At 40.6% G+C, this 26,753-nt stretch overlaps 6 protein-coding genes and 2 long non-coding RNA genes across 35 annotated transcripts; 5 read left to right on the top strand and 3 right to left on the bottom strand.

Annotated features, from left to right (window-relative positions):
• Window positions 1-104: 104 nt before the first annotated feature.
• On the top strand, window positions 105-4,468 carry LOC116930005 (probable glutamate receptor). The gene is given in 16 exon segments (XM_032937346.2): window positions 105-946; window positions 1,131-1,350; window positions 1,431-1,601; window positions 1,825-1,976; window positions 2,056-2,177; window positions 2,273-2,408; window positions 2,504-2,628; window positions 2,710-2,800; window positions 2,868-3,026; window positions 3,092-3,236; window positions 3,305-3,402; window positions 3,404-3,523; window positions 3,594-3,627; window positions 3,690-3,778; window positions 3,858-4,006; window positions 4,071-4,468. Coding segments are annotated over 15 exon segments (1,899 nt in total). The 5' UTR covers window positions 105-946; window positions 1,131-1,271; the 3' UTR covers window positions 4,300-4,468.
• On the bottom strand, window positions 4,450-6,896 carry LOC116930004 (cytochrome P450 4c3-like). 3 transcript variants are annotated; one of them, XM_045170640.1, is made up of 12 exons: window positions 6,713-6,896; window positions 6,542-6,651; window positions 6,378-6,468; window positions 6,125-6,319; window positions 5,995-6,061; window positions 5,785-5,911; window positions 5,591-5,684; window positions 5,424-5,527; window positions 5,296-5,364; window positions 5,050-5,218; window positions 4,804-4,983; window positions 4,450-4,736 (listed from the first exon to the last, which is right to left on the bottom strand). In XM_045170640.1, the coding sequence occupies exons 1-12, from the start codon at window positions 6,894-6,896 to the stop codon at window positions 4,501-4,503; spliced, it is 1,626 nt and encodes a 541-aa protein (XP_045026575.1). In that variant the 3' UTR covers window positions 4,450-4,500. The 3 variants fall into 3 exon arrangements, with proteins under 3 accessions (XP_045026575.1, XP_045026581.1, XP_045026579.1); XM_045170646.1 differs by lacking the exon at window positions 6,713-6,896 and having other exon boundaries at window positions 6,125-6,302; window positions 6,378-6,454; XM_045170644.1 differs by lacking the exons at window positions 6,542-6,651; window positions 6,713-6,896 and having other exon boundaries at window positions 6,125-6,302.
• Window positions 6,197-7,881, top strand: LOC123470406. The gene is made up of 3 exons (XR_006644080.1): window positions 6,197-6,339; window positions 6,556-6,654; window positions 6,732-7,881. It is a non-coding gene; the product is annotated as an uncharacterized LOC123470406 (long non-coding RNA).
• On the bottom strand, window positions 7,372-10,427 carry LOC116930002. Its single transcript, XM_032937338.2, is given in 9 exon segments — window positions 7,372-7,930; window positions 7,933-8,790; window positions 8,852-8,974; window positions 9,051-9,155; window positions 9,225-9,449; window positions 9,507-9,846; window positions 9,849-10,061; window positions 10,146-10,226; window positions 10,305-10,427. Coding segments are annotated over 8 exon segments (2,181 nt in total). The 5' UTR covers window positions 10,176-10,226; window positions 10,305-10,427; the 3' UTR covers window positions 7,372-7,643.
• Window positions 10,428-10,502: 75 nt separating this feature from the next.
• Window positions 10,503-11,349, top strand: LOC116930008. 3 transcript variants are annotated; one of them, XR_004398195.2, is made up of 5 exons: window positions 10,504-10,647; window positions 10,710-10,753; window positions 10,818-10,951; window positions 11,016-11,136; window positions 11,197-11,349. It is a non-coding gene; the product is annotated as an uncharacterized LOC116930008 (long non-coding RNA). The 3 variants fall into 3 exon arrangements; XR_004398194.2 differs by having other exon boundaries at window positions 10,505-10,647; window positions 10,803-10,951; XR_006644077.1 differs by having other exon boundaries at window positions 10,503-10,647; window positions 10,710-10,951.
• A 2,265-nt stretch (window positions 11,350-13,614) lies between these two features.
• LOC116930010 lies at window positions 13,615-18,341 on the bottom strand. 21 transcript variants are annotated; one of them, XR_006644039.1, is made up of 12 exons: window positions 18,093-18,341; window positions 17,934-18,029; window positions 17,841-17,875; window positions 17,662-17,774; window positions 17,160-17,389; window positions 16,945-17,064; window positions 16,576-16,883; window positions 16,494-16,498; window positions 16,335-16,421; window positions 15,346-16,223; window positions 14,532-15,194; window positions 13,615-14,456 (listed from the first exon to the last, which is right to left on the bottom strand). XR_006644039.1 is itself a non-coding variant. In XM_045170587.1 (4 exons), the coding sequence occupies exons 1-4, from the start codon at window positions 18,202-18,204 to the stop codon at window positions 17,682-17,684; spliced, it is 336 nt and encodes a 111-aa protein (XP_045026522.1). In that variant the 5' UTR covers window positions 18,205-18,341; the 3' UTR covers window positions 17,654-17,681. The 21 variants fall into 21 exon arrangements, 1 of the variants encoding a protein (XP_045026522.1); XR_006644041.1 differs by having other exon boundaries at window positions 15,346-16,421; window positions 16,576-16,645; window positions 16,743-16,883; XR_006644044.1 differs by having other exon boundaries at window positions 15,346-16,421; window positions 16,576-16,645; window positions 16,781-16,883.
• Window positions 18,342-18,804: 463 nt separating this feature from the next.
• LOC116930012 lies at window positions 18,805-23,269 on the top strand. 4 transcript variants are annotated; one of them, XM_045170578.1, is made up of 7 exons: window positions 19,369-20,234; window positions 20,380-20,627; window positions 20,694-20,951; window positions 21,830-21,890; window positions 22,195-22,251; window positions 22,404-22,571; window positions 22,642-23,269. In XM_045170578.1, the coding sequence occupies exons 1-7, from the start codon at window positions 19,995-19,997 to the stop codon at window positions 22,984-22,986; spliced, it is 1,377 nt and encodes a 458-aa protein (XP_045026513.1). In that variant the 5' UTR covers window positions 19,369-19,994; the 3' UTR covers window positions 22,987-23,269. The 4 variants fall into 4 exon arrangements, with proteins under 4 accessions (XP_045026518.1, XP_032793247.2, XP_045026513.1 ...); XM_045170583.1 differs by lacking the exons at window positions 19,369-20,234; window positions 20,380-20,627 and adding an exon at window positions 18,805-19,093; XM_032937356.2 differs by having other exon boundaries at window positions 19,364-20,234; window positions 20,380-20,951.
• Window positions 23,270-24,742: 1,473 nt separating this feature from the next.
• On the top strand, window positions 24,743-26,244 carry LOC116933245 (PR domain zinc finger protein 13). The gene is made up of 3 exons (XM_045170532.1): window positions 24,743-25,026; window positions 25,086-25,900; window positions 25,963-26,244. Exons 1-3 carry the CDS (start codon window positions 24,802-24,804, stop codon window positions 26,204-26,206), a joined length of 1,284 nt encoding a protein of 427 aa, XP_045026467.1. The 5' UTR covers window positions 24,743-24,801; the 3' UTR covers window positions 26,207-26,244.
• Window positions 26,245-26,753: the final 509 nt, after the last annotated feature.

Raw genomic sequence — 26,753 nt, 5'->3', positions numbered from 1 at the left:
TGATCAGTCTCTTTTTTTTTTGTTATCTTGCTCACGGTTGGGTAGCCATCATAATTGAAAGCGCTGATAAGCGTCAAGACCGATAGATACGCTTTGAAAACGACAATTTCACTGGCTCAGAGTTTAGCTCCATGATACTTATCAAACTCAAGGCACCTGACCTTCTATAACAAACGTTTGAATCTTATCTTTTGATGGGCAGTGGTTTTCCCGCAATTGTTGACATTTTTCTGTGTGATTGAAAGCCATTTTTGACGCCAGATGCAATTAGGAAATGGTCTGAACGTTTCGCAAGAATGTTGTTCAATTAACTGGACAGAATGTTCCCTATTACAGGAAGAAAATACGAAGACGTTAGCTGATTTCTGCACATTCAAAAATATCTAGAGATAATTAAACTACAAGGTTGCCATGAGCAAATGATGTTTAATATCTTATCGTTAAATGATTCTTAGCTTAGTGCGAACTGCGAGGTGCATTTATGATTCCCGGCTTTCGAGTTTATTGCCGTTGTGTTTTTCCCGATGTTGCTTTACATTAAAACTAGTTACTTTGAGCTCCGCCCCATAAATCCATAGTTGACAGCTTTGTTTATGTAATTCATTCTACTTGTGGCTTAGTTATTCACTTTACCATTCGCTACCAATCATTCTTTACGCGAGCAAAAGATTGCGTAATAGCGAATAAGGAAAGTGGAGCGGCGTATTACCATATTTTGTTCGTTGAATTCATGTATATCCACGTGTTGAAAAAGGTAAAAAAAAAAACGTAGGGAGAGTAAGAAACTGAAAAAGGACGAGAACAAAATGGCCGTCCTTTACCGAACCCTTCCCTTTTGGCAATGTGTTCTCGCAGGAAGGAAAAGTTGAAAATCGTCAGTTGCAAACCTCTTTCTGTTGTCTTCTGACCTCCGAATTTTCGTCTCTGCGTGGGCAACATTTTTCTCGTGAGTCAATTCAATTTCCTTGCTAGTTGAGAAGGGAAGTGTCAACAATGGAAGTGTTAACACACTCATTCCTTGACAGGAAGTCCCTACGCGTTAGACCAAGACAAAAGAAGTTTCAATTGTTTGCTTTGTGACTTGAAAAAGAAGCTATCAATCAATTATATACATGTATATCCTTTGCTAGCACTCAAGACACTCTGTCTGCACAATGGATGAACCTGCGCCCTACATTGTAAAATTGGAAAGTTAGTTCTCAACTGCAGACTGCGTTGACGTCCAGCAGCCGACAGAGGTATTGTGCAACGTAAGTTTAGTTTTAGGAAATATGTCTCTAACGAGTCGTACAGTTTACGTGTTGTGTTTCGTCGTGTCTTGTGTTAGAGATGTTAATTCCTTTGGAATTGGTATGACAATTCTTTGTTAATTTAAGTCGTTTTCGAGCATTGGTTTACCAGTTTTTCTGGTTGTTTAACGGTTACTTAAGAATTTATCCACGATGGTGATGTCAATCAGTTTCAACAGAAAAGCTTAGAAGATTTAAAGGCATTTATCAACAATGATTACCATATTTCTTGCCATCCTTCACCGATACGTTGGACTGAAATTTGGGTATCGACAGACACCATCGCTACTGATTCTGAACGTCTAGGAAAAGGTAATCGTTTTTCGTTCACTTTAAAATTCCATGCCGACTCAGTTGTAAAAGTCAGGGATTACAGGCTCCCAGTTTTGATTTACGATACCAGAATGTTTGCGTTCTTTTGACAGGTATTCTGATAAGCCGAGGTTGGAAGGGAAATGCTGGGAGTGGGATTCGGGCACGCTATTTCCCGATTAGAAAAACACATTTAAAGCTATTGTGAAATTTGTGCCTATAGGTGACACTACTGGTTGGATAATTGCGATTACCAATTGCCAGCTCGCCGATAGTGTTGAATTGATTTTAAACTCATCTTCAACCAAACCGATTCTTCGTCTGGATTCAACGTCCTGTCCAGCAACGACTGGACTAACCACTGATCGTTTAGAAGTTTGCTATTTGAATGCAAGTTAGCTCGATAAAATTCTGGTTTAATAACAATGACGTTGTTTCTCTTCGATTTTCACAGGAAGTCAACAGAGATGGGTGTGTCAGATGCTCCGTAACCAAATGGCTGGAACAACAAATCTGTTTTTCATCGACGGACAATGACACGAGGCGTTTGCTGCTGGGCAATGCAACACATTTCAAGTGAGAAATCCTATTTTGATTTAAGCAATCATTTATTATTAAAACGTAAAAGTGCGTTAATATTGGCTCCTCATTTGAAATACGGACGAATTCAGCTTGAGTAAGGAGTTTCAAGACTGCAGTGAATCAGATGATATTCGATGGAGTCCAACGAATTCACCGCTTTTGTTCGACGCATCCGAGAACGGCAGTCGGTTGAATGGCAGAAAACTGCGGTTAACATCTCTAGAGGTAGCTTAAGTGTCACTATTAAAAGAAAATTAAAACAAATTGGATCATCAATTGATCAATGTCTTTTCCTTCTTGAATTTTTTCGAGGAAATCAGCGATTTCTTGGAGAGAGGCGATCAACTTATGTGACTGTAGAACGTGATGTAAACGGTAATATCATCGGTTACAAAGGATATTGCTACGAAATTATTCACGCTCTTCAAAAACTCTACAATTTCACGTAAGCCCACATACCCTTGATAAAAGGCTAAGTTTTTCAGCAAAGCTGTAAGTTGTAGTGATGGAAACGTGTGTCTTAAAGGTACGAAGTTGAAATTCCTGGCGACAACACTTACGGACGGGAAACATTGAACGGTAGCTGGAATGGGATGATAGGATTGATCCTGGAGAACGTAAATTTTAAGAAAGTAATGAAATTCTATTAACATTATTGACATCTATCATTTGGTTGACATGCAGAGGGCTGACATAGCTGTGGGTGTTTTTTCAGTCACGCACTCCCGTTCTCAAGTCGTCGATTTTTCCGTCGGTTTCCTGGAAGAACCAGCAACTATATTGATCCCTCCCCCAGCGCAAGAAAGCCGCTTGTTAGTGTACGCAAAGCCATTCCAATTACAGGTGAAAGTCACGCAATGTTTAACACAATTTCTAAATCGTTTCTGACGAACCAATTGAATCAATAGGTGTGGGTTACTCTAATGGTGTTTGCGAGTGTTCTTCCCGCGTTTCTTTGGTATTTTCTCAAAAGTTTATGGATTCATCATCAAGGGAAGTACCCGATTTTAGGGGAAAACTATGCGTTTGTCCTTAGGGTCCTCATTGGCCAGTGTAATTCTTCTAATCGTTCAATACCTTTATGCATTTATCTGGTGTAATTTTTGTGGTTTATTCGGCAGCTGGACAAGGACTGCCTCCTGTGGGTTTTTCTCCACGTTTTCTCGGGATTGTGTGGTGCGCGAGTGCAGTTGTGTTTGCGAGCGCTTACGTTGGTGTCCTTAGTGTCATTTCTACGCTTTCCCAAATTATCTCCAATCATCAGCAATTTGGAGGAGCTTCCACGATCGCAACTGAAGTGGGCCGTGGTGAGGGGAACAGCTCTCGAATCGCTCTTTATTGTACGTACGTAGTTGACTCATGCGATTTGGTTTTACTAATTACGCTTGCGTAATATACCGTTACTTCTAGGAAGCTACATCTGGAGTTTACAAGGCAATTGGAGGTAAAGATTTAATAACAATCATTGGGCAGTTTTTACGTATCGCAATGTCTTTTGATTAACAGACGGATTGTTAGCGCATCCCGAAGATCGTATTTTTTCGGGAACAGACGGGATCCAGCGTGTCATTAGTGGAAGCTACGGTTATATAGAAGTAAGTTTCAATTTAAACTCGTTACAAGTCTTCATTAAAATGCTTATTTTTTGTGCTCTTGCTCTGTTGGCTTCGATAGGAGAGGTCGTATCTTAAGGCTATCACAGAACAGGACCACGCCAAGACGGGCAAGTGCCGCTTCAGTTTTGTCAATCAGGAATTTTTCAAAGTCAATTTTGCCTTTGCTTTTCCGAAAGCCAGTCCGTTGAAACCTCTTTTCGATAAAAAGTAAATCTGCATTAACTCTGATTTATCGCGGTGCAAGTAAGTGAGATTCATTTATTATTTCCAGAATTTTGCAAATGATGGAAGCAGGGCTGGGAGAGTATTGGAAAAATGTTTATTGTCCGTCTTCTGGTGCTGCCGAATGTGGAATCGTTAAACAATCCGACGGAGCTAAAAGTCTAACACTTGTGGATTTGCAGGGCGCTTTCCTTATTTTGGCTATCGGATCAGGATTAGCGTTTCTTTTATTTTTAGCTGAGAATTTTACTTCTCTGTCCCTCAGTGTTTGTGTCTAGCCTTTTGTTCAACTCCCTTCGATGATTAGCAAAGAAGTTAGGAAAACTTTAGGTTGTTTCATAGTGATTTAGGTATCTTGGCTATTGAATGTAAAATGTTTTTATTCTTTCGTACCGCTGAATTCATCAAATATCTAGGAATATTAAAAGTGATATTTGGGAAACTGTATTTTGCGCGTTTGCGTTCAGTGTAGCCTACATTTAAGATTTAGTTTCTAGTACACCGTAATTTTGACCGTTTGAAACTTCATTTGTTAGCACATTCGTTTTTCCAGCTAGTCGTTTTGAAACGACAAGTTTAATGGGATATTTTGGGGCTAGCATAGTTTCTTGAATGGCTGGAATTAATGGAGCCTCTGGATCTGCAAGTGAAAAGATGAATCGCCGAATCAAATTAGCAAGAATTACCTTAAGTTCGAGCATAGCGAATTTTTGACCTGGAAACATTACGCAATTAAGTTTACAAGATTAAAGAAACAACATAGCGTTTTTTCTAGAACTAACCAATACAGTTACGAGGGCCGGCACTAAAAGGGCTAAATGCGAATGGATGGCGACCGATGCTGTTTTCAGCAAGAAAACGTTCTGGTTTGAAATCGTCCGGGTCAGGGAACACTTCAGGATTGTGGTGCATACCGATGACAGACAGTATAACCATGGCACCTTTTGGTAACATGTAACCACCTGTTCAAGAAATTTAATATCGTTTAACAATCCGTTAATGTTTTCTATCATTTAAACGAAAATTACCTGTTTCAGTGTCTTCTGGCAGATATCGCGAAATGGCTGGAACGTTGGGGTGTAGTCTTAAAGATTCTTTAATGCAGCACTCCAGGTGCTTTAACTCGGTCAAATCTTGCGCCGTACACGGACGATCCGAGTTAATGAAAACAGCATTCAATTCATCCGCTATCAGTTTCTTCACGCAAAATGCGGTCAGGTATAAATGTGTTTTAAGCATTTTATAATTAACGATAATTGATCCAAAGGCTTTACCTGATGTTCAGGATGTCTTGCGATGTTGTAAAGGAACCACGTGAACGCTAAAGCTGTTGTGTCGTGACCCTAAAAAGACGGTTTTAGAACCAGTGAAAGTGAGTTTTGAATCAGTGAATAGGTATTGCCGCAATCATCATGGTAGTGACTTCGTTTTTCATTTCGTCTTTGCTGAAATTATTGTTGACGTCAGATTCCTTAATCAGAAGGTCGATGAAACCAAATTTTTTCTCTGAAATTTTTAAAGAATGTTTCTACTTATTCTTTATTTAAATTTTCAATTGTTTTAATTTACTCGACTCAGCATTGGACACATCAGGTTTCAACGCAGGTAATTGACTTTCAGCTTTTCTTTCGTTATCCAGAAATTGTCGGCGGTGTTCAATTAACTTTTTGATCAAACAAGGTAATTTGTCTCATAAGTAATATTCCACATTAGCATTATATGTAATTGTTGGAATTTCTATTTAAAGGTTTTATGCTGTATACCGTGTTGCTGAAGTTGTTGATGCCTTTAACGAACTTTGGATTATCACGACCCATGGCGGTTAAGTGGAAAAGCCAATCGTTTTTAAACCAAGGGCGAAACAAACGGTACTGGTAATTTCGTTTAAATCTATTTCAATAAAATAGAAACATTAGTTTGTTGTATGACCCATGGCTACGTATCAACTCAATCATTCACAAAAGAAAACTTGCCCTATGCAGTTGTCCAACAAACTTTGCATGTCTTCGATTGGCAACGACTTGTGCCCCATGGCGGTTTCTTGCAAGGCACAATGGACGAATGAGGTTGTATAAAAATAAGTTAAATGCTAATATAAATCACCACAAATTGTTTTGAGTGTGCATAGATTCAGGATTGGGAAGATGTCAAATTCTTCGCCGTTGTTGGCCTTTATGGCTTCTTCAAACGATTGGGCGCACTCTAAGCTCTTTTCGTTGAAGTTATCCATGTAACTGTTGAGAACTTGAACGTGAAATGATGGATTGAGAATGCGGCGAGACTTTTTCCAGCGTTCGTCTGTAAATAGTTTCGAAAAGGTAAAGCATTTTTAAAGAGAATCTGGCGTGAAAGGTACCTGGTGCCAATAGTAAACTTTTCCCAAGGATTGCAGTAAAACCATCGTACGCATCTCCTCTCGAAATGTGTCTTGGACTTCCATAAATTGGCTTTGTTAGTTAAAATATTTATCATTATCGTACATACAAGATATTTTCTATCGTGCACTTTTAATTGATATACCTCCATTAACTCAGGTGTAGCGATGACGACCAATGGACGGACAGTGTACCAGAGACGATAGATACCACCATACTTTCGAACCCAAGTGAAAGCGGATTTCTCCAGCAGTTCTGGTATTGGAACATGATGTTATAAATGTTTTGAAACTTAAAACAATTAATTCTGGCGCACCATCGTGAGGAATGTTTAGATGGTGAATGTTGCCCAGCACAGGTAAAGCTTTTGGGCCAGGAAGAACGTTTATGAGGCGTACGAAGCGGGATCGACTCCACCTCCAGTAAGAGATGGTGAGTAAAAAGGCTAGGAACGAGCCTAGGAATGACGGGTTCCATCCAATCCAAGGAAAACTAAACATATTTGTTCGCAATAGCAAACCACAGCACACAGAAAAAGAAATTTTGTTTACACCTAATGTCGAAAGACCGTTGTTCTCTTTGAAAGGGGATTAACTAGTGCCTTTTATCCGAATTTCTCATGCCAAGGGAGAAAAACACCTTTCGATTTCTACTAGAAATCTGTACAACGTAAAGATAGAAAGGTGGAAGGGGAAAACTGGTTGGGCTACTTTGAAAGTTCCTCTTATGGTATGTGATGTGTCAACATCAGTACGACGTTGGGTAAAATGTTTTGCACTTTCTAAATCAAGGTATTCATAGCAGAAAATAGGATCAATAATTTTGATAACTGGTGTCACAGTAAAAGGACTTTTAGATAAGTAACACTTGTATATTACTACTACTAAATTAGCTTACAAAAGTTCAATCAGCTTTCCGTTGCATAGCAACAGTTTTATTGAAACCAAATTTTTGCCACGTAATAATTCTGATGAGTTGACGTTCATCTGTTTTTATTATAAGCTCAGTTTTATAATTCACTTCAAATGATAAAAATAACTCAAATCCACTGTTCGTTTAGTTGAATCGTTTACAGTTACGTGAAACATTGGTATAAAAGAAAACATAAAAATTTTGTTTAAAAAGAAAAATGGGGAAAAAAGTTTAAAAAAAGTCTTCTAAGTTGAAATTAAACTTATGAGTCTTCTTCGTAAAATGCATAGTTATCTTTCCCAGAATGTCATTGACAACGAATAGGTACACCCTTTTTACGTTTGCACAACATGTTCGTCCACTTTCGCTTGCTTACTGCCTCCGTACTTGCGCTTCAACTGTTGAACTGCTTCCAAGATTAGATCAAACAATTGTTGCGATAAAAATGGGTTATGGTGAGACAAAGTCCGGAGTCGTTGAATGCAACGCAAGACTGGTAATAAAAGTGTCATCATTTCTTGCCTCAAGTTAACATCTTTCTGAAGAAAACTAATAAAATCCTCAGCCTCCGAAGAGAATCTCCGTTTTCTGTCAGGATTGCATAGCACGTCATTAGCCTGGGTTGGGCGGGGGCAATCATCAGCTTGACACTTTCAATTTTCTTTAATTTTTCTGATTGTGACCTGATGATCGGTTGAAGCCTCTCCACAAAAGTTCTCAATAGATTCATCTCCTCTAACATTTCTTTGGTCGCTTTTAATGACTTCCTTTTCATCGTTGATAGGACGGTAAAAAACGTTTGTCCATACTTCCGCCCTTTACAAATGTTGCTCAAGTATTCGCTAGGTTGCCAACAATTAATGTTCTTCTTGACGTCACTGCTGAACATGGACAAGACTGAAGTGAAGATATCTGGTTTTACGATGACGTAGCAAATCATATCGATTTCTTGAATGCTATTTTCGGCTTTCAAGAAATCGAGTAAAAGTTTGACCATTTTTTTATCTCGAAACAGTTCCACATCGTTCTTGTTGGTCACGTAGCTCGGAACGTTGACGATCGTTAGTGAAAAGGGAATAGAAAAATCTTGGACGTGGTGGATATCGTAGACTTGAATGGACTCCATCTCACTAGTCACTTCTTCTCTAATCAACTGGAAACGAAATTTGTCTTCTATGTTGACGTCAAAGATGAAATTGATAATTCCATTGATAAATTTTGATTGTCCCAAGCTGCAGGCACCCAAAACCAGGACTGTTCGATATTCTTTTTGGCCGTCAGTATCACCAAAAGTGTAGCGTTCGAATATTGAATGTTGTCCAGTCGATTTTGTGAGTGGAACCTCGAATACATCTATCCCATTCTGGCTGCCGATTTTCTTGGAATTTCTCGTTAATCTCTCAGCAAATCGATCTTTAGCAGTTTGGCTGGTTTCTTCACGTCTTTCAACCAGGTAAGATTCATTACAATTGGGTGAAAAAGCTAAAACCAAAAGTCTTAAGGACGATCAATCATAATCAATATGGGGAATTATATTATATACCTGAACTTGTAACATCTTGACCGGATGTTAACTGAGAAAAAACCAACATTTCATTTGAATCAGACGGTTGACTTGAAGTTGCGACTGGAAGTTTTGATTCGTCCGTCACAACGGTATTTATACCTTATTCACGAATGGTACAGGAAAACAATGAAGACAAATAAATGGTTCAACACAGTTAACAAATAGTCAAACTTACCGCTAATCAAGTATCCAGGTTCTATTCCTTCCTTTTCAGCCATTTCTCCAATTTTTATAATTTCATCGATCCTTTCTTGGCTTAGCACCGAATCATCTGCAACGACTGTCAAATCAAAAGACACAACACATACTTAAATCCTGTTTTTCCTAGAAAATTTGATTTTCATTTTACTGCTATAGTTTAAATATGCAAGGGCTCTTCTCATTCGTTCGGCCTCTCTTTCCTTTTCATCCGCCTTCTGCCAAGCCATTTCTAACATCTGTTTTAATCTTTCCAAACTGTCTGGATTCCCTTGATCTACATCTTCGGAGCTTGTTTTTGATGAAAAGCCGGTTGCTCTCAGACCGCGATTCGTCGAAATCTGGGCGACTATGCAGCACAAGACTGGTGTTCCGGCTATGAAAATATATCTTCTAATCTTGGTCATTTTTAACATGTTAAATTATAAACTACCTGGGCTGTAGGGGCCCCACCAATCAGTAGATTTCTTCAACTCATCTTTGAAGAGGTCTAGTGCTAATTGATTGTGTGACCTGACAAAATAGACTCGCTTACAGCCCAGTTTGGTACGGACATCGGCTAGAGCTAATTTATGGTATTGCTCCAAAGTGGAATGCATGATCTTGGATAATTCCTTGGGCTGGAAGATTTGCTTCATCGTGAAAGGCCATTCACTGTAGACTAGTTCTATGATCTCATCGCCTGTTTTTCCTCTGTACTTTGTTAACATGTAAATGATCACTTGCCACCAAAAAGCAGCCATTTCCATTTCCAGTCGGCCAGGCGGTCCATGTGTCCTTTACGATGCAAGGCACTCCCTTTGCATGTTGCTGTGCAACTTTTGGCTGGATTGACTCTCGAAATGAAATAGTCACATGGCAAAGCGTGACTTTTCAGTGCAAAATATTGTGAATCAGCACATTTTAAGTCTGGGAATGAGAAAAAGTGTCCAGTGTTTCGGTTGTAGATTAACAGGTCACTTTGCATTCCAGGAAGCTTCAACCAAGTCTTTTTTGTTATGGAACATTTCAATCAAAGTTTGTTTTAATTTAATTAAGTTGAAATTAAATTGCCCAGTTATTTTACACTCACTTTAGTAGCTAGGCCTGCTACTGTGGTCATGGTTGATTTTTAAACTTGACGAATATGACGAAACATAAACACAAATTTCGGCTGTACACAAAAACAGACTGACAGTAATGGTGATTTCATCAATTGAATACACTAACAAACTCCATAAATCACTCTTACCTTGTAATGTAATGAAGTTGTTTTCAAACTTAGCTTCGGCTCTACGTCATAGCTTTCTAAAACATCTATTTACTTATCGCATATGAACTGCTATTTACTTATCTTTCTTGCCCCTAGATGACCTTTAGAGCAGTCATAGAAAATAGGTAGCGTTTCTTTACAACCGCCATTTTCATTTCATTACTACTAGTAGAAGCATGGTGGGTCGGTGGTTGTTGGAAGTACGATGTAGCCCCCTGTTACATCGTGTTTGGAGTATAATTAATCTTAAGGAAAATGGTACAAAAATCAAGTTGAATTTTTCACCTGGTTGGACGACTGGTCATATAAACTGATGTGTGAAGTATGCCATGTTTGGTATAAAACATTGAGTTAATTAATTTTGACAACCTAATTTTTACTCAGGGGATGTCGGGCATCATAAATTATTAGCGTAACTCCCATTCAAGGTACTGATTCTTAGGTTCTGTTTTACTTTTTTTAAATTCTTTGTCAAAGGTGGATACCAAATAGGCTGTTCCAGCGAACAAACAGTAACTGAAAACTGTAGATGGATGACCAAGCAACCTCAGATCTCAAGTTTCTGGATAATAATATTGGAAAACCAGTCTCAGACGAGAACAAGCACACCAGCAGCAAGCATTTCAGTAAGTAATACATCTTTATAGTATTTTAAATTGTAAACTGCATTCTTGTTAACTGGGATTTCAGGAATATGTCTACCAGACACGCGAATTGTTCACACGCTTATAGGATTAATAATTGGACAATCTTGGGGATGGCATTCAAAATGCCCTTCCAAAACCTGCAGTCAGAAGTCCCTTAGGTTTTCGTAAGTTTCCTAAGCAAGATTTTTTTACATGAATTAGTATTTTTTATTTTCTTTGTGTAGCTAAATAATGGCAGACGTTCGAAAAGAGTGGAGTTGGTTGAGGAAAGACGTTTGAAAACAGATAACCGTTGTAAGCGCGGCCAGAAATCGCCACAACCCATTTATTATCTGTCACATTGCGGTATTTGTCATACATAAATTGAAGTGCATATCTGGGCTCCCTTCTTTTATGTGGCCCCGTTTCCCCTTGACTCATAATAAGCCCGTAGGGGGTCATGCCCCTACTGTACGGTATATATAAAAACAACATATATCGAGGTTTGGAGGGCTCTGGCCGGAAAGGGGACGTGGGGGTCCTCATAGTTCGATGAAATGCTTATGGAGGGCTATGTCGCTACCCACAAATCCGAATTAAAGGTTAATCGCTCCTGTAAAAATGTTCCAAATCTTCAGCTCTTCTTCCGGCTTCTCTTAGCCACGCGCTGGGTCATCTCCCCGGTGAGTCAATTGAGGCAGTGTCTCCCCCTGCCTTGGTTGACAGCAACTTTTGAAATGGTTATTTTGCCTTTTAAAAGTTGGAAAATATTTCATTATGTGGAGAATTGTCAATACAAATTTTGTTTTACATGAATTTTGAAAAACTCGTCTTTCATATTTTCTTTGTATTTACACTCTATACGTTTGTGACCTTTGGACTCTTATCTTTTAAGGATTGGACTCCTAACACTGCTGAGATGCTACTGATGTGCAGTTCTTATCTTGAGAACTCCGGAGTGCTTTTATATTACCGCCGATGACAGTCCAATACTGGAGTTGATAGTTTGCTGTTCTCCACACTTAAATCTCATATTTACGAGAATTTTATAGAGTATATATTAGAATGTTGTTATATATATTGAGAATATACCTGCAGAATAATTTTGTTTATAATTTTTGTATGTAATGATATATCGGATGAATTTTAACATTTTCTTAGATTAGAATTTAACTCTTTCGGGTATCGATCCCAAACTTTCGGCGTGCATTGCCGATGCTCAACCGTTGAGCTATGAGTTATATTTTATTTTGCACTAATATTAGAAGGCACGAAAAGATAATAAAGGCAAGTTTTAGAGGATCGTAAAATCATATGCTAACCTGAAATCCAATATTCCAACGGTCATAGCTCTATGGTAGAATGTTGGTGTACGGGTGTAAAGGTTTCGGTTTCAAATCCCGACTGATGATAAACCTTAATTATTGACATATTGTTTGTAATTTCATTGCCTTTCTATCCGATTGGTTTATTGTGGACATCTTAATAGGAAATTATCTTAAATCATGATACAAAAATTATTCTAAGTCCAAATATGTTGAACTCAATTAACAAGAAAATATAGACGAAGTAATTACATGACTTATGGCTCACTGGTAGAGAATCGGCGCGGTACGCCGAAGGATGAGGGTTCAACTCCCAAAAATGTCAGAAAAACTACTGTATATTAACAATTTCAATTAAATGAATGTATAACAATCTTGTGTACACTTAATATTAATAAAGAAATATGTATGAGATCCCTCAATAGGGGATGGCAATGGTTAAGCTCCACTGCAAAGTTATAAAGTAACAAAATACACATTCACGCTGCTAAATCAAACTGAACAATTTATTAAAATTTGTTATTGGATATTATATTAAACCTTGCCAAAATATCCGTCCCATTACTTCGTAATGGGGAAGTTTCTCGACCCGACTGGCAGACGTGCAGGTGTGGACACCTGGAAAGGTTGGAAGCCCAGGACATCGGAAACTGGGAATCGAACCACCAACCTTGGAGTTGCTAGGCGGATGCGATACCTTTCTGGCAACCCCCTATATCCCCCATTGATATTTGATCCCCTATGTACAACTTTGCACAGTAACCTTAATGTGTTGAAGACTTAGATTTCAACATAGTATCTCTTATAGCTCAATGGTAGAGCTCTGGACTGGAATACTCTATACGTTGTGTTCGAATCCCGTTCAGGTGTAGTAAAATGGTGTAGTATCCATGGCGAATTGCATGTACTGAAATACAATGAAGAAACATGTAATGTATAGTAAAATGTTTTTTTAATAACACTCAATATAGCACCATAGTAGAATAGGTTTTTTCACATCTTTGGTTAAGACACTCCAACTTTATTCTTTGTGATTTAGTAATTCATAAATCAGAACTATTACCGAACACATTGAAATTCTGCGAACGTTTTATTCTTCCAATGGTATTTATTTTTTAATTGGAATGCAACTTGACTCTTTTGGGAATTGAACCCTAAGCCTTCATCGTACCGATCCGATGCTCTGCCGTTGAGCCATGAGTCATACATTTATACTTACAACTTTTACAATCAGCTTAAATGTAACTTGTTCACACTTGTAATAATAATTTAAAGTATCCCAAGGTAAATTACTAAAACGCTTGTAAACTGTCACTGATAACGTCAATAAAATGATCTAGCAAACACATTGTGTACTTTTACCTCTGATGCGATTTTATGCACAAACATCCAGCGCTACAATCCGATGCTCACCCATTAAACCATAGTTCGTGCATAGACACACCCAATACCTTCTTGTCGCTTAAAAGCAACCTTTTTCCAATTGTAAATTATTGAAGTAGAGTCGATGTAAACGAAATAAGGCATTCGACACATTGCAATTTTACTTGAAACAAAACTATTAACCTATTGCAATACTATTGAGTTGTCAAACGTTCGCAGATTGACATGAAATGCCGTTTCGATAAGACGAGCGTCAAGGACATACCCCTGGCCATTAAAATGTCGAGACAAAAGAAAAAAAAAATACCTTGGCGTAGGTACGGTGGCACCTATTGTCTCCCTTGAATAAGAGCTGATTACGATCTCGGCATTATTACGAAAACGTCTAAATTGCGAATCTGTTGTACAATATATTGCAGAAAAATGTGGCGGTTTCCCCTATGCTTTGTTTGCCATACCCAACACATTTTTCTGCAACCTCCTGTACCTGAACACCGACAGTGCGAATAGGCAGCAGCGTGGCAACATACTGGTTGTGACTGGACAGTTCTTCTAGAAGAAGCGCTCTTCTTCCGACGTCACGATTTCAATCCGATTGAGCAAGGCATGTTCCTTGGCATAATAAACCATCAAACGAATCAGCACTTGCGTCTCATCGAAATCAGCTTCGAAGAACGGTTCTTCGGCGTAAATGACTCGAATTGACAAACCTGGACCAGGAAACGGGTGACGTTCCAGTAATTCTGCAGGCGGACTCGGTTCGTGACCTAGGGCTCTTACTTCATCTTTATGGAAGTCTATTAGGAAATATTGCGAAAAGAGTAAGATCTTACTGGAATGCCATAACGCAGGAAACACCTTAATACAATTACCTTCTAGAGGTTCTACTACACGGCCGTGAAAGCGCAACTGACGAACAATTTCAGAATCGTTATGATGAGTCTTCACTGGCCACCAGCACTCGCGACGAGTCGTCACCCTGTAGAAGTGCAGTACAAACGGCGGAATCGACTCCACTGCTTACCAGCATGAGCACGATCTTATCACGTCTGACCGTGCGCCGGATGTAATCGTTACACTGCTGCTCGCGTTTCTCCATGTTATGACCCTTGCTTTGTTGGAATTTCTTCGGAGTCGATTGTTTGATATTCACTCGGGAAAATCACGAAATCATCTATGACAAAGCAACGGGGAAAAACGGTTAAAATCCTAGTCATAAAACCATGAAGTCGATGAGATAGTTCTCAGACGATTGGAAGTCTTCCGCAGATTCTGGGATGATATGAGTGACGATCATGAATGATCGTGCGAAAGTCGCCCGTTTCCCAATTAGAAAGTATGTTAAGAATTTCAATGGCAAAATTTCTTTTCTGAAGGTCTCTCATCTTTTTCTTTATGGGTAGATAATACTTTCTTAATGGAGGTTGAATTCTAGTTGTAACGTGCTAGCCTTTCGCTAATTTGCATGTGTTGCCCTGCCTCCAGGTGAAGAAGAGAATGTTTCCATAAGGTCTTGCCATATCATCCTCATGCGACTGCAACGTATAAAAGACGATAAACACTGGGACAGAATTCACAGTACAGTTCTCCGTTGTCTTCAGAAAACTTTCAAAACTCCAGCTCATAGAAATGAAATACGTAAGTTGTTGCAAAATTGTAGTCAAATCCACTAACATTTATCTTTACCTTTTCTTGGCTGTGTCAGATCGTCGCTCTCACTTTCTTGGCTATGGCCCTTGCCGCACCTCAAGAAGATAAGAAACCGATCGAAATTATCTCCTCCAACAGTGAAATGAACGCCGATGGCAGCTATTCTTTCGCGTAAGTCAATATACTTCTTATTTGATAACTATGTTATTATGATATTTTAATTCTGACATACCACTTTACACTGCAAAAGCTTTGAGAGTGCTGACGGAACCAAAGTTTCCGAGAGCGGCAGCCAAAAGCAAGTGGGACCAAAACCTGAAGATATTGGCACCGTTTCTAAAGGATCTTACTCGTACACTTCTCCGGACGGCGTTGTCCTTACCATCAATTGGGTTGCTGACGAAAACGGATTTCAGGCCACAGGTGATCATTCTGCCCACTCCTCCTCCGATGCCTGAACATGTTGTCAAAATGCTCGCTGATTTGAAAGCTGCTGGTGTCCTGTAAAAAGTTGTCATGTATACCAATCCCTGTAAATATGAAATCTGCAGCCTTGTACAGCTCCCAAAAAACACGCTATGTCCATTTTTTGGGATTGTATCGTACGACACTTGACGAAAATACTACCTTTATCAGCCACAGATTTAATTTTGTTATTGGCCTTCCTTTATCTTTATTTTCTTTTTCAAATATTGATTTTATCTTTTGCTACCAAGAAATGCAGAAAAAGATAATCGGCCAGGATGCCAATAACAGATTGCTGCACTGGTCTGAACTGGTTGGAACAATTACTTACTGCAAACTTAGAAATTGTGATGCCACGGTGAGGTAGAAATAGTTCAATGCCATGCATAATAATGCATGGCCCGTCACTTGGTATCTAACGCCGCCATGCCCCAGCTTTGAAGAGAATGCTACGTAGTGGCATAAACAAAGCATAATTGCGATGGAAAAATTCAGAACATGTCGATTTTAGTGTAGCCAATGGATGGCATAAGTATGATGTCAGCTACAATTTACCCTACCGGATCTAACCGACAACATCTTTTGTCGTCCATTGGATTACTGAGGTGGAAGCTAAATTCTACGATGCTAGGACGAAAAGGTGGTTCCTGCCGGAAAAGAACTTCGTATTAAAATTTTCCCAATAAATAAATTTAGTTAACATGATTTTTAAAAATTACCTTTTCTACTCGTAAAACAATTATTAAAAAGTTTACTAATAGGTTATATTATTATAAAGAATCCAGCTCTAGTCCATTCTACCTCGGGGAAATTTGCGATGTTTGAACATTTTCAAGTAATTTCTATTGGCCAATGTAATTTACCCAAGACTCTAGAAGGATTATGAAATTTTCAATCTTTTAACTCGCAGACTAACTAATAAGAAGCTTATCATTTTTGAAGCTGAAAGTGAAATCATTCTGTCTTACCGTGATTCTCATTCACATGCAATATTGTGAAACCCTACCTACTTTTCCAAACACACAGCATATAACACTCCACCTCGATCAGAGTTGCAGGGCATTCATATCGCCAGGCCTCAAAATGGATTTTCACTTGATAGCAATTCACTTGCAACAAAATTAACAGAATCATAATTTTGGAAATGTATAGTAACACAAATTATTTTACCTTGTTGACCGAATGTTTCTATCTTTCCCAGCATCCTGTTTCCTTGTATGCACTGTTTAAGACACAGCTAGGTCTCCCTTCAAAATATCCAGAGGATTAAACTGTGTTTGGCAGACATTCCTAGAATGACACCAAAAACCAACATATTGGCCTCATTAAAGACTGAAATTGACTCATTAATGAAATTTATAATCACAAATAGTTTTCTTTGTTACTTTTCTAATCCTTCGAACTAGACTCGGACATCTGAGGGTGATACGTGGATTGAAACCAACTATGTGGACGAATCGAAGCAGGAAAAAAAAAAGTTTCTATCAGAGACTACAATTCTGGGTCACAATGAGTTCCAATTTTCAAATGCCACCTCAGGATACTCTGTTTTTCTCTGTTCCCAATTATTCCAAATAGCAAATTTTTCTTTTCTGGCTCCATCACCTACACAGAGCTAAAAGATGGAAATAGAAAAAAAACTGTAAACATTTACAGCAATAAAATATAACAAAGCGAAAGAGAAAGTGACACAATTATTTTCAAACATTTCCATTCATCAAGCATTTTTGCTTCAGCTGCAATGTTTACTCAGACTTCAACTGCTTAGTAGCCTGTGGTTGACTGAACAAAGGATCCACCATCCATCTAATTTTCAACTGCTGCTGCTGTCTCACTATATGAAACGCAGACACTTTCTATTCAAAGGACTAGATTAAACTTACATACCATCTTCTGTTTAATCAACATTACGTTTCTCTGCAGAATGCTAACTTTGCAACACAACATTTGTTAGGTACTGATTCCTGTGCCCTGGTTTTTATGTCTTTGACTAATTTGTTCTGGTAACAGAATTCAATGAATTAACAAACCAGCTAACATAAAAAAAAAATAAATAAATAACAAACCAGCATCCATTGATTTTGAAATCGTGCTGCTACTTCTGCAACAACGGATTCTTTTAAAACGGTTGCTGCTAAAAAAGTAGATTAATTATATACCTCCTTTTTCTGAATCCCTCATTGCTTCTCTTCGTGGCAAAACTTTAAGAAGCTCTGTTCTACACAAACCAACCATTTCCTTAGCTCCCACTGCCGCTGTTCATTTGAAATAGAAAAAGGTGGAATCAGCAGACAAATGTCGACCTTAGAATAAGATACCATGCCGTTGGCAGGCAACGATTGACATCATGCCTGCAGAAGGAAGCTCCTGGACACCAATTACGAAGTTTTCACCAACAAGCCATGGAGTGACGCCGAACACATGCATCATACTAAAAATCGGGATTCAATCGTTTCTGATCCCTAATTGGCATGGCCTAGTTAAATAAGCGTGGCACTCTTCTTTTTGTTCTTAAAATATCGTAACATATCCAACGCACGCATGCACCCACCCATCCTCAAAGTCGGAAGGCGGCAAGGCGCCCTAGCTGAAACAAGGTTGCCAGCTTGCTTGGATCACGAACGCCGAAACCGCCATCTATTGGCAAAAATTTTCTCTGAATACCGTTACTGGTTATATCAGTCATCTAGACTAGACAGAATATCTATCGGGAAATTTCTTTAATGCGGCCATTATCGATCGGCATCTTGACGTCGGATTGCCTTTGCCTTAAACAAGAAAAGTAACACGTTACGATGTAAGCCTATACACCGAAAACACGAACAGTTTCCTCATCAATCCTGACTTAAGCATATAGGTTTTCAATCCCCTACGTAACACACCTGCGACACGCTATATATCACTACGCACCTGATGGGGGTCATAGGACTGTGAAAAATATAGTGAAGGGGGGACACGAAAGGGGAAAAAAATAACTGGCGTTTCCATGGCGTCCATTCCACGCTGTTTAACTGGTGAAAGCTCGTTCTTTGGTTCTAACTAAGTCCAGCACTCAGTCATTGCTCTGATGTCGTTCTAACTTTGTTTATATCCAGGGCTGCTCGTTCGTTTTCATTCGTTTGTCCAGCTGTCTTGATTTCTCCCGAATTTTTTCTATCGATCCACCATTTTACGAAGGGATCGGTGAAGTATCGGTGAATCCGGACGTCGGAGAGATGAGCGTCTCTACGGCGTCAACGAGGAGCTCCCAGGGCAAGAGCGTTGATCATCCAGTCACAGCCATCCATCGGGCATTACCACCAGTCAAACCAAACGCCAGGTGAGTCATCATTGATTTTTTTCTTTAGGCCGTGCTAGGGAAGTGGTTGTTGTTTTCAACCTCCCCGTATAACCAACACCATATTCCGTTTCGTTATTATAATTGAATTGAATCAGCATAGACGTTATTCATCCTCTCCCAGCCTTCATTATTTACCTGACATTTTCACCATCTACCTTTAAAAAAAAAAAATACGTTTTTAAAAAATTACGTTGATGAAATAATTGGGCCGTTTGGCAATGGAGTTCTAACTATAAATCGAAATTTTTGGATAAAGCTGCCGCTGAACGGTCATGCGCATTCTCACTATCCCGCTAGGAAGTAAGTCGTAGGCTACCTGGAGCATCCTAGGTGTCGAGAGGTATTCCCCTTAGATCAAGTACGTGAAAAAAAGAAAGGACAGTCTCATACATTGGTGGCGCCTTATGGCGGACACACACAGGTCCAAGTCATTTTGTGTGTATATAATTAATCGAAATTCAACGGCCTACAGTTCAAAATAACAGTGCGTTTGAATATTGGACACGGCCATTTAAATTGTTGATTACCTGTTCACCTTGCTGTGAAAATTGATCGGACGAAAGAATCGAGCTGCAGCTGCTATTAACGATACACATCCAGCAGACAACGGAATCATCGACTATCGATAACGACGCAGAGACTCGAGGGATCGTCATCTTCGTCAATTATTCCTCCTATGGCAACCGTGAAACCTATACAGTGGCCAACCGATAATAATCCAACATCAAATGTTAGGGCAGCTACTTAGGGGACGACAGTCTCTCTCGGGGGGACTTTCCATCCGGTTGAATTCTTCCCGTCCAGTTCTTTTGTAGTTTCAATTCATTTTTCCACTGCCGTTCCGAAAGTACCCGAGTTGCTGATTCGTTTTGTGAGAGGCATGTCCCTTAGCGGCCGTTCGGTCGGGTCGAGAGTATCAAGCGTTATCACGGCTGGACACGTAGGCCAAGAAGAGAATCAGCCAAACTTAGACAGCCCACCGGTTAGCCGCAACGAAGTGTTGGAGGTTTTCGAGACGTGGAGAAATTCAGCATCGATCGCAGGTCGTTCGGACGACAGCGGGCTCGGTCAGGTTTCATCGTCCGGTACGTCCGACAACCATCAATCATCACCAACTAAGGTCAGACGGGGGTTGTTTTAGACCTAGCTATTCCCCCCTTTTTTCTTTGAATTTCATATGTAGGGATAATAATTTAAAAATAAATTTATATACGGTACATGCGTTTATCGTTTTTTGTGTGTGTGTCTCTATAACCGAAGTACAGCAGACAAAGGTGGTCAGGAAAAGGAACCCGCAGGCTAATAAATCGCCGGACTCGATGTCGGTCAACATGAATAATCAGGGCAATAATAAGCTGCCCAAGATTGGCAATAAAAAGCCATCGCGTCAGTCTACGATGCATTCGCTAGTCAGTCCGCCCGGCCACAATGTGGAGGAACGGCGTCGTTTCGTCACCGTCGTCCGTCCGCTGAGTGTGTTCCCGGAGCCGGCCTTACCGCCCAACTACACGCCGTCGGTGTTCAGCACTTGTACTAGCAATAACGATGGTGCTTATAGTAATCGATATGACGATTTTAGCCCGATGATTCAGCAGCACAATCCGGTTCAACGTGGACGACCGCCCAGCCCGGCACCGTTCCATCGCCAGCGTCCCAATCAGCGCAATATCAGCAACAGCAATTTCTCACTGGCCGGCCAAGGCGTCGCCAATGGCTATCACGTGGGTGGCGGTTCATCGTCGCTGAAAGTCAATTTAGCGGGCGGAAGCGGTTGGGATTTGACGGCCATCAAACGCGGCTATGACAACGTCGGATACAACGTCACCTACAAATCTATGTGAGTAAACTATAATTGTTTTTTTTTTTCAATGATTTATCGTTTTTTTTTAATTGTACTGTTATAAAATAGAGAAACAAATAGGTCAGATTGATGAGAGTGTTTTCAACATACGTCGACATCGGCTGTCACGCTTGTTACGCAAAGAGATACGAAGAAAGAATGAGTTAAGTTAACGGTTTTGTAGAAGGCAAGTACTGACATGCAGCTACTGTGGCAACGGTCGTAAACAAAATTTGCGAACTTTGTTGCGAATCGAACGATGATAAAAAAAAAAAAACGAGGACGGGAGCACGTTGCGTGTCCTCCTTTAACTATTGTTGTTCCAAGCTATGCGAACGTGAATCATCCAAGGCTATATTGAGGTTGCCATGACAACGGCCCAGGTCCGCTACGTAAACAGTAACTCTATTATTCCAAGTGTATTAATATTATCCATTTTGTGGCTACAGACGAAGGCCGTTGTCTATGCCGTCCGATTTCTCCCCCCCCCCGTTGTTTGTCCGTGTGTATCATAGGCCTACGGATATTATTGCACAATCTGCGTGACTGACGTGACGGGAGATAACGCTATAAACTTTTATAGATTTTGGTTGAGTTTTCTGTTGTTGTTGTTGTGATTTGAAGTGAACCATTGTTCATCATCAAGTTGAAGAGTCGGCCACGCCTCTCTACTTTTCAAATCTCGGGCGCTTTTTACATGGCACGAAAGAAGAACATTAATCGGTGACGTATTCACCTACAATTAAACTCGAGCAATATAAACAATAAAACGTATAGCGACTGAATAAATGGTAGCAGGGTAGCACTGCAACGAAAAAAAATAAATTATAGACCGACTTAAGTTATAACTAACGTTGTAAAATAACATATGGCAGGCATGACCGATCTATGGAGAACGGAGTTCGCTACCAATCGCAGAACGCGCTCGATCAAGAGGTAGGCTAAACGATTTCTCGTTTGATTTTATTGTTTCAAATCAAGTCATAAAATGGCAACATAACACTCGTGCTGTCTTTATTGCCCATCACTGTTAAACTACTGTATATACGTACAAAATCGTAGACCTGCTAACAATTGAATTCAAATTTAATAGCCACCAAATAATTCAATTACGTGTATGCAAATTCTGATTATTATTTTTTTTTTCAACACTTTTTTTTTTTTTTCTTAAATTGTGGAATGTGCCTCACGCACTGTGAATGTCCGACAAAATAAATTATGTTCTCGTCCGGTGGAGCAGATAAGCATGCCTCCGTGGAATCCGCACTTCGGCTACAGCAAAGTCTTGTCCCAACAGGTGTGCACCTAATCAAAAACATCCGCTAAAAAAAACAAAACAACCTAAATGATATCATTATTAAAATAATAACAACTGATGGTAGTTAAGTTGATTGTAGGCCATAAGTTCCATTCAAACATTTGTCTACGTCCGATTGTATATGTCGTTAGAATCTGCCTTTGACCGATGACTGGAGGCGACACATCGACGCTAGACGCAAAGCCCTGCAACGTCGTCGCACTAAGCGTCGAGGTGTGGCCGACGGCGGCAGTCATTTCGGTGCCAACGGGGACCGCTACTACAACGGGTCCGTCCAGACAGACGGCAATTTCGAAGAGGTAAATGGATCTCCTCTCATTCTTAATTGTAAAAATTCATAACTAACTGAATTGTTTCACATTTAAAAAGCTACTAAGACGGGCTGGAGATGTGGAGTCGAGCGTGCAGACGGACTCATCCATCGATAACGTCAAGCGGAACAGGACGGTGAACGGATCGACGGACGCAATCAGCTCTCTAAATAGCAACACGCAGGACGGTTCGACGCAGGTGGTGTTGACCGACTTGCCGGACTTTGAGACGAGCCTGGCGCCAGTCGTGGAACAAATGGTGAACGTGACGCTGGAACAGGCTTTCGTCGAGATGCTGGAAGACGAAGAAATCAAAGAGATCCGTCAGCAACGCGTCCAGTTCCAGCAACTGAGGATGGCCGAGTTGACCACGTCCAAACTGATGAACGTCGTCGCCGAATGAAATTCTTGTTCGTTATATACGCATTCGAGCCCCGAAATTTGCGCAATACTTTTTGTTTTTGGAACATGTTTTGAATTTGCCGCCCAAAAAATGGCTGGAATTCAAAACAAATTTCTGTCCCAATTATTGGCCTTGGAAACAACAAATTGGATCGCTATCAGCAATCATGACTCAACTAATATTATAGTATATCTAATCACGGAATCAATTATTCTATACGTCAAGACACACACAACCAAATACAAAGATTCATCTTCTTTTAAAGAAGATGATGTTAACACCACTTTTCTTATTCGATTTGCCCTTCATTTTCAATGGTGGTTTGCCATTCGATTCAATCAGATAGGCTCGCGGATGGACCGAGTGCGTCAGCTGGACGAACCAGATTGAATAAATATGCATAATGGATGGATCAGGTGCCACCATTCCCAGTCAGATGGACATGTAGGCCTTCCCCTCTTTTCACCCCACCATTTATGGCCGTGTGTATGCGTATTAAACATTACACAGAAATAGGGCAATGCATAGACACTACGATAAGATGTTAAAAGAGCGACGAGGAGGAAACATGAAATGGTGTGTGGACAAAAGGCCGCGCGGGTTCGCCGATGGTGACGTCAGGTGGTGCCGATATTCTTCACGCTTTTTTGGCTTCGCGTTTGTCGATGTTAAACGATTGGCTCCGCCGATGTCACCCCTCCCCCACACCCACCGTAACCTCTTTTGAAGTGCGTTCATCCACCACCCTGTTCTTCTTCGTCCCTATTTCGCTATATATGTTTAATAAACCAGTGGTTTCTCTCCTTTCCTCAATGAGAGATCCCCGGGGGTGAGAATACCACCAGGTGACGCCCCCCCTCCTGCTGTGTATGTGTATACACAGAGAGACACATAACATCTCTATATAGATGCAATCAAAGGCAAAAAAGGGCTCGTTTTTAATCGCATTCACCCTACTTTCTCTGTTCTAACCATCCCCCTCTTATATATTGAAAGGGAGGGGTCTGAATGGCCCCAAAAAAGAAAAGGGAAAATAGAAGAGGGGGGTCGGTGGGGTCGTTAACAGCTGACGACGCCACCACAATAACAAAAACAATCACGGACTTTGGGTTCGTATATTATTTACGTAGACCCCGTTTCATTCTAATCCAATATGGACGATCATAACGCACAAATCCCTCTCCCTTTTTTTATTTAGCCCCAAGATTCCGATCTCTTCGTTATATCTGACGTCGAATGATGACATCATCAATTAAAAATGAAGCCAATAAACTTGAAAAATATTCAAACTATCGAAGAAATATTCGAATCGGACGTCATTGAGGAAACCTACACACTTACTCCATGCTGGATTTTCCAATCGTTATCGATGACGAACTTATACAAGTGCAACAAAGCAGCTGTTAAAGATCCCACCATCACGGCTAATACTGCCTCCTATTGATGATGGAACAGTAGATGGTATAGAAAGAGTGCGGGGGTGGCTAAAGTGCAACCCACTATAACCACCCGCCGTCTCCGGGTGTGTACAACAACCCCCCCCCCCTTTTTTTTCAGCCCTCCCGTCGATGCTTGATGTTACGCACATAACAAGTGCTCCTCAATGATCATCACCATCAAGTATGCGATGGCTATTTTTCCCCTACACAGTCAATGGAGTAGGTGGAGCTTGATGTCCCTTCTCGCAGCAACGTAACACATAAATAGCGGGTGACGTCTGCGGTCATGGCGGAAGTCACATGATCATTCGCATCCGGAACAGTTCGTCTAATTTTTTTGGTTAAATTTGTTTGCATCCGGGAAACATCAAAGATAATGATGAACCATCAACAATTCCAGCCGGTAACGTCAATGGTCGACAGGTTAACCATCAACAGCAATATCGCTCTTGCTAACAATGCAGACACCGGGAACAGGTGCATCAACGAGTCGCTTACGGGACCATCCGTCGTGGCGGAAGAATTCTTGCGTCCGGAATCGAAATCTCCGATTATTGCGCTCGATCCTCGCCGTTTCACTGCGCACCATCAACAGTTCAAGGTTCATATTCCACAAATGCACATTTTTATATCAATTAATCGATTGATTTGATCGTTCAGGTGGGTCTTAGGAAAGGCGAATTGACTTCCAGTCCGCCGTCCAGTTTGTGGCCAATGTCCGTTGAGGTTGCGACGGAGTGCCGGATGCAAAATGTCGAGTGTTGCGTGGTGTCGTCGACACAACAATCGGCCATCAGTGACGTCAATAATCTTTCGCTCATATTCACAACGACCCGGCCGATCGAGAAAGGCCAGCGCTTGTACTTCTGGTTCTCCGAATCGATGCTGGCCCATTTGGAAATGCCTTTCCTTGTGCCCAAAAACATTCAAGCCGGTGATCGTTACGTCTGCCATCGATGTTCCAGCGCCTTCGTCCATCCCAACCCGCTGAAACTTCACTTGTTCTTTCATTGCTCCAGCCGGTCCGTCTCTACATCCGCCCTCTGGAACAGGGTCTTCCACACATTAACAGCAACTAGGCCACAAAGTTCTCCAGTTGTTCCGTTCCAGCACCAGTCGTCGCGAAACGTTCTGTGCAAACCAACTGCGACCCATTTGTTCCAGTTGACGCCGTTTGCGGCCAGCAACAATCAGCAGCAACGGACGACTGGGCCGAGTCCAGCAGCTCAAGTAGAGACCATCGTCAGCCATTTGGGCCGTTCCAAACACGGACACATTTGCATTTATTGCGGCAAAATCTATTCGCGCAAGTACGGCCTGAAAATTCACATACGGACCCATACGGGCTACAAGCCGCTCAAGTGTCCCGTCTGTTCCAGGCCGTTCGGCGACCCGAGTAACCTCAACAAACACATCCGACTACACGCAGAGCATCACCATCAAGTGGGAATAACTGGAGATAAATCACCTTACAAGTAAACTATTTAATTATTTCATTCTTTAAAAATTCAATTCAAAACGTTTATGATTTGGTCAGGTGCGAATTGTGCGGTAAGGTGTTGATAAGAAGACGGGATTTAGACCGACACATTCAGTCGAGACACTCGTCGGCTGATTCGCCGATCGTTCGCCATCCGCATCAGCCGAGTTCGGCTGACTCGATCGAATGCCCGTCGCCGTTGAGTTCGACGCACAGCAGCAGCAGTAGCCGTAGCAGAGACTGTAGCAATAATAACAGTGACGACGACGAGGACCAGCTCGATGTCGTCGATATTTGCTGAAACGCATCGTGTATATGAATTTTGTAAATAAAATTGAATTCGACAGACTCTATCTCTTCCATTCGTATATTATATCGACTGACATCTGTACTTTACGTTACTCGATTTCGACATTGATAGCAAATTGGGTTCCCTCTTTAACATGCATCAGTTTTAAAAATCAGTCCGTGGTGATATCGTGCCGACAGTTTGTGGAACGCATTTGCCGCAATGACAGCAGGTGCAACCTACCCAGGTAAAAAAAATACTAGATTGCACTACAATAAAATGATAATGTAGCCAAGTAAACTATCATTTTACTGTAGTGAACGCAGTAAAATAAAAGTAACGCTAAGTGGGCGTATTTTTTTCTTTGTTTCAATATCAGTATTACTAACACACACTACTGTTTCACTAGTGACAACTACACGTTTACTTGGACACACTTTGTTTTCAGTAGTGTTCACTGTATATTTACTGACACAAACTGCTGTTTTACTATAGTAATTGCTGTTTCACTACATTGGGCATTAATGCCACTATATTCTTAATGAGGCTCACATTGTTT

This window comes from Daphnia magna, linkage group LG1 (assembly GCF_020631705.1).
Source record: "Daphnia magna isolate NIES linkage group LG1, ASM2063170v1.1, whole genome shotgun sequence".
NCBI classification, from domain to species: Eukaryota; Metazoa; Arthropoda; class Branchiopoda; order Diplostraca; family Daphniidae; genus Daphnia; species Daphnia magna.
This window is presented reverse-complemented; position numbering and strand designations above follow the sequence as displayed.

Excerpts from the sequence above, each read along its gene's own strand:
- LOC116933245 (XM_045170532.1), top strand. The coding sequence starts at position 24,802 with ATGATGAACCATCAACAATTCCAGCCGGTAACGTCAATGGTCGACAGG. Across the intron at positions 25,027-25,085 it reads CGCACCATCAACAGTTCAAG|GTGGGTCTTAGGAAAGGCGA; the intron begins GTTCATATTCCA and ends TTGATCGTTCAG. Across the intron at positions 25,901-25,962 it reads GGAGATAAATCACCTTACAA|GTGCGAATTGTGCGGTAAGG; the intron begins GTAAACTATTTA and ends TGATTTGGTCAG.
- LOC116930012 (XM_032937356.2), top strand. The coding sequence starts at position 19,995 with ATGTCCCTTAGCGGCCGTTCGGTCGGGTCGAGAGTATCAAGCGTTATC. Across the intron at positions 21,891-22,194 it reads AGAACGCGCTCGATCAAGAG|ATAAGCATGCCTCCGTGGAA; the intron begins GTAGGCTAAACG and ends CCGGTGGAGCAG. Across the intron at positions 22,572-22,641 it reads CAGACGGCAATTTCGAAGAG|CTACTAAGACGGGCTGGAGA; the intron begins GTAAATGGATCT and ends ACATTTAAAAAG.
- LOC116930010 (XM_045170587.1), bottom strand. The coding sequence starts at position 18,204 with ATGATGCATGTGTTCGGCGTCACTCCATGGCTTGTTGGTGAAAACTTC. Across the intron at positions 18,030-18,092 it reads CGTTGCCTGCCAACGGCATG|CGGCAGTGGGAGCTAAGGAA; the intron begins GTATCTTATTCT and ends TCAAATGAACAG. Across the intron at positions 17,775-17,840 it reads TTCAAAATCAATGGATGCTG|AACAAATTAGTCAAAGACAT; the intron begins GTTTGTTATTTA and ends TTCTGTTACCAG.
- LOC116930004 (XM_045170640.1), bottom strand. The coding sequence starts at position 6,896 with ATGTTTAGTTTTCCTTGGATTGGATGGAACCCGTCATTCCTAGGCTCG. Across the intron at positions 6,469-6,541 it reads CTACACCTGAGTTAATGGAG|CCAATTTATGGAAGTCCAAG; the intron begins GTATATCAATTA and ends TAACTAACAAAG. Across the intron at positions 5,365-5,423 it reads TCACTACCATGATGATTGCG|GGTCACGACACAACAGCTTT; the intron begins GCAATACCTATT and ends CCGTCTTTTTAG.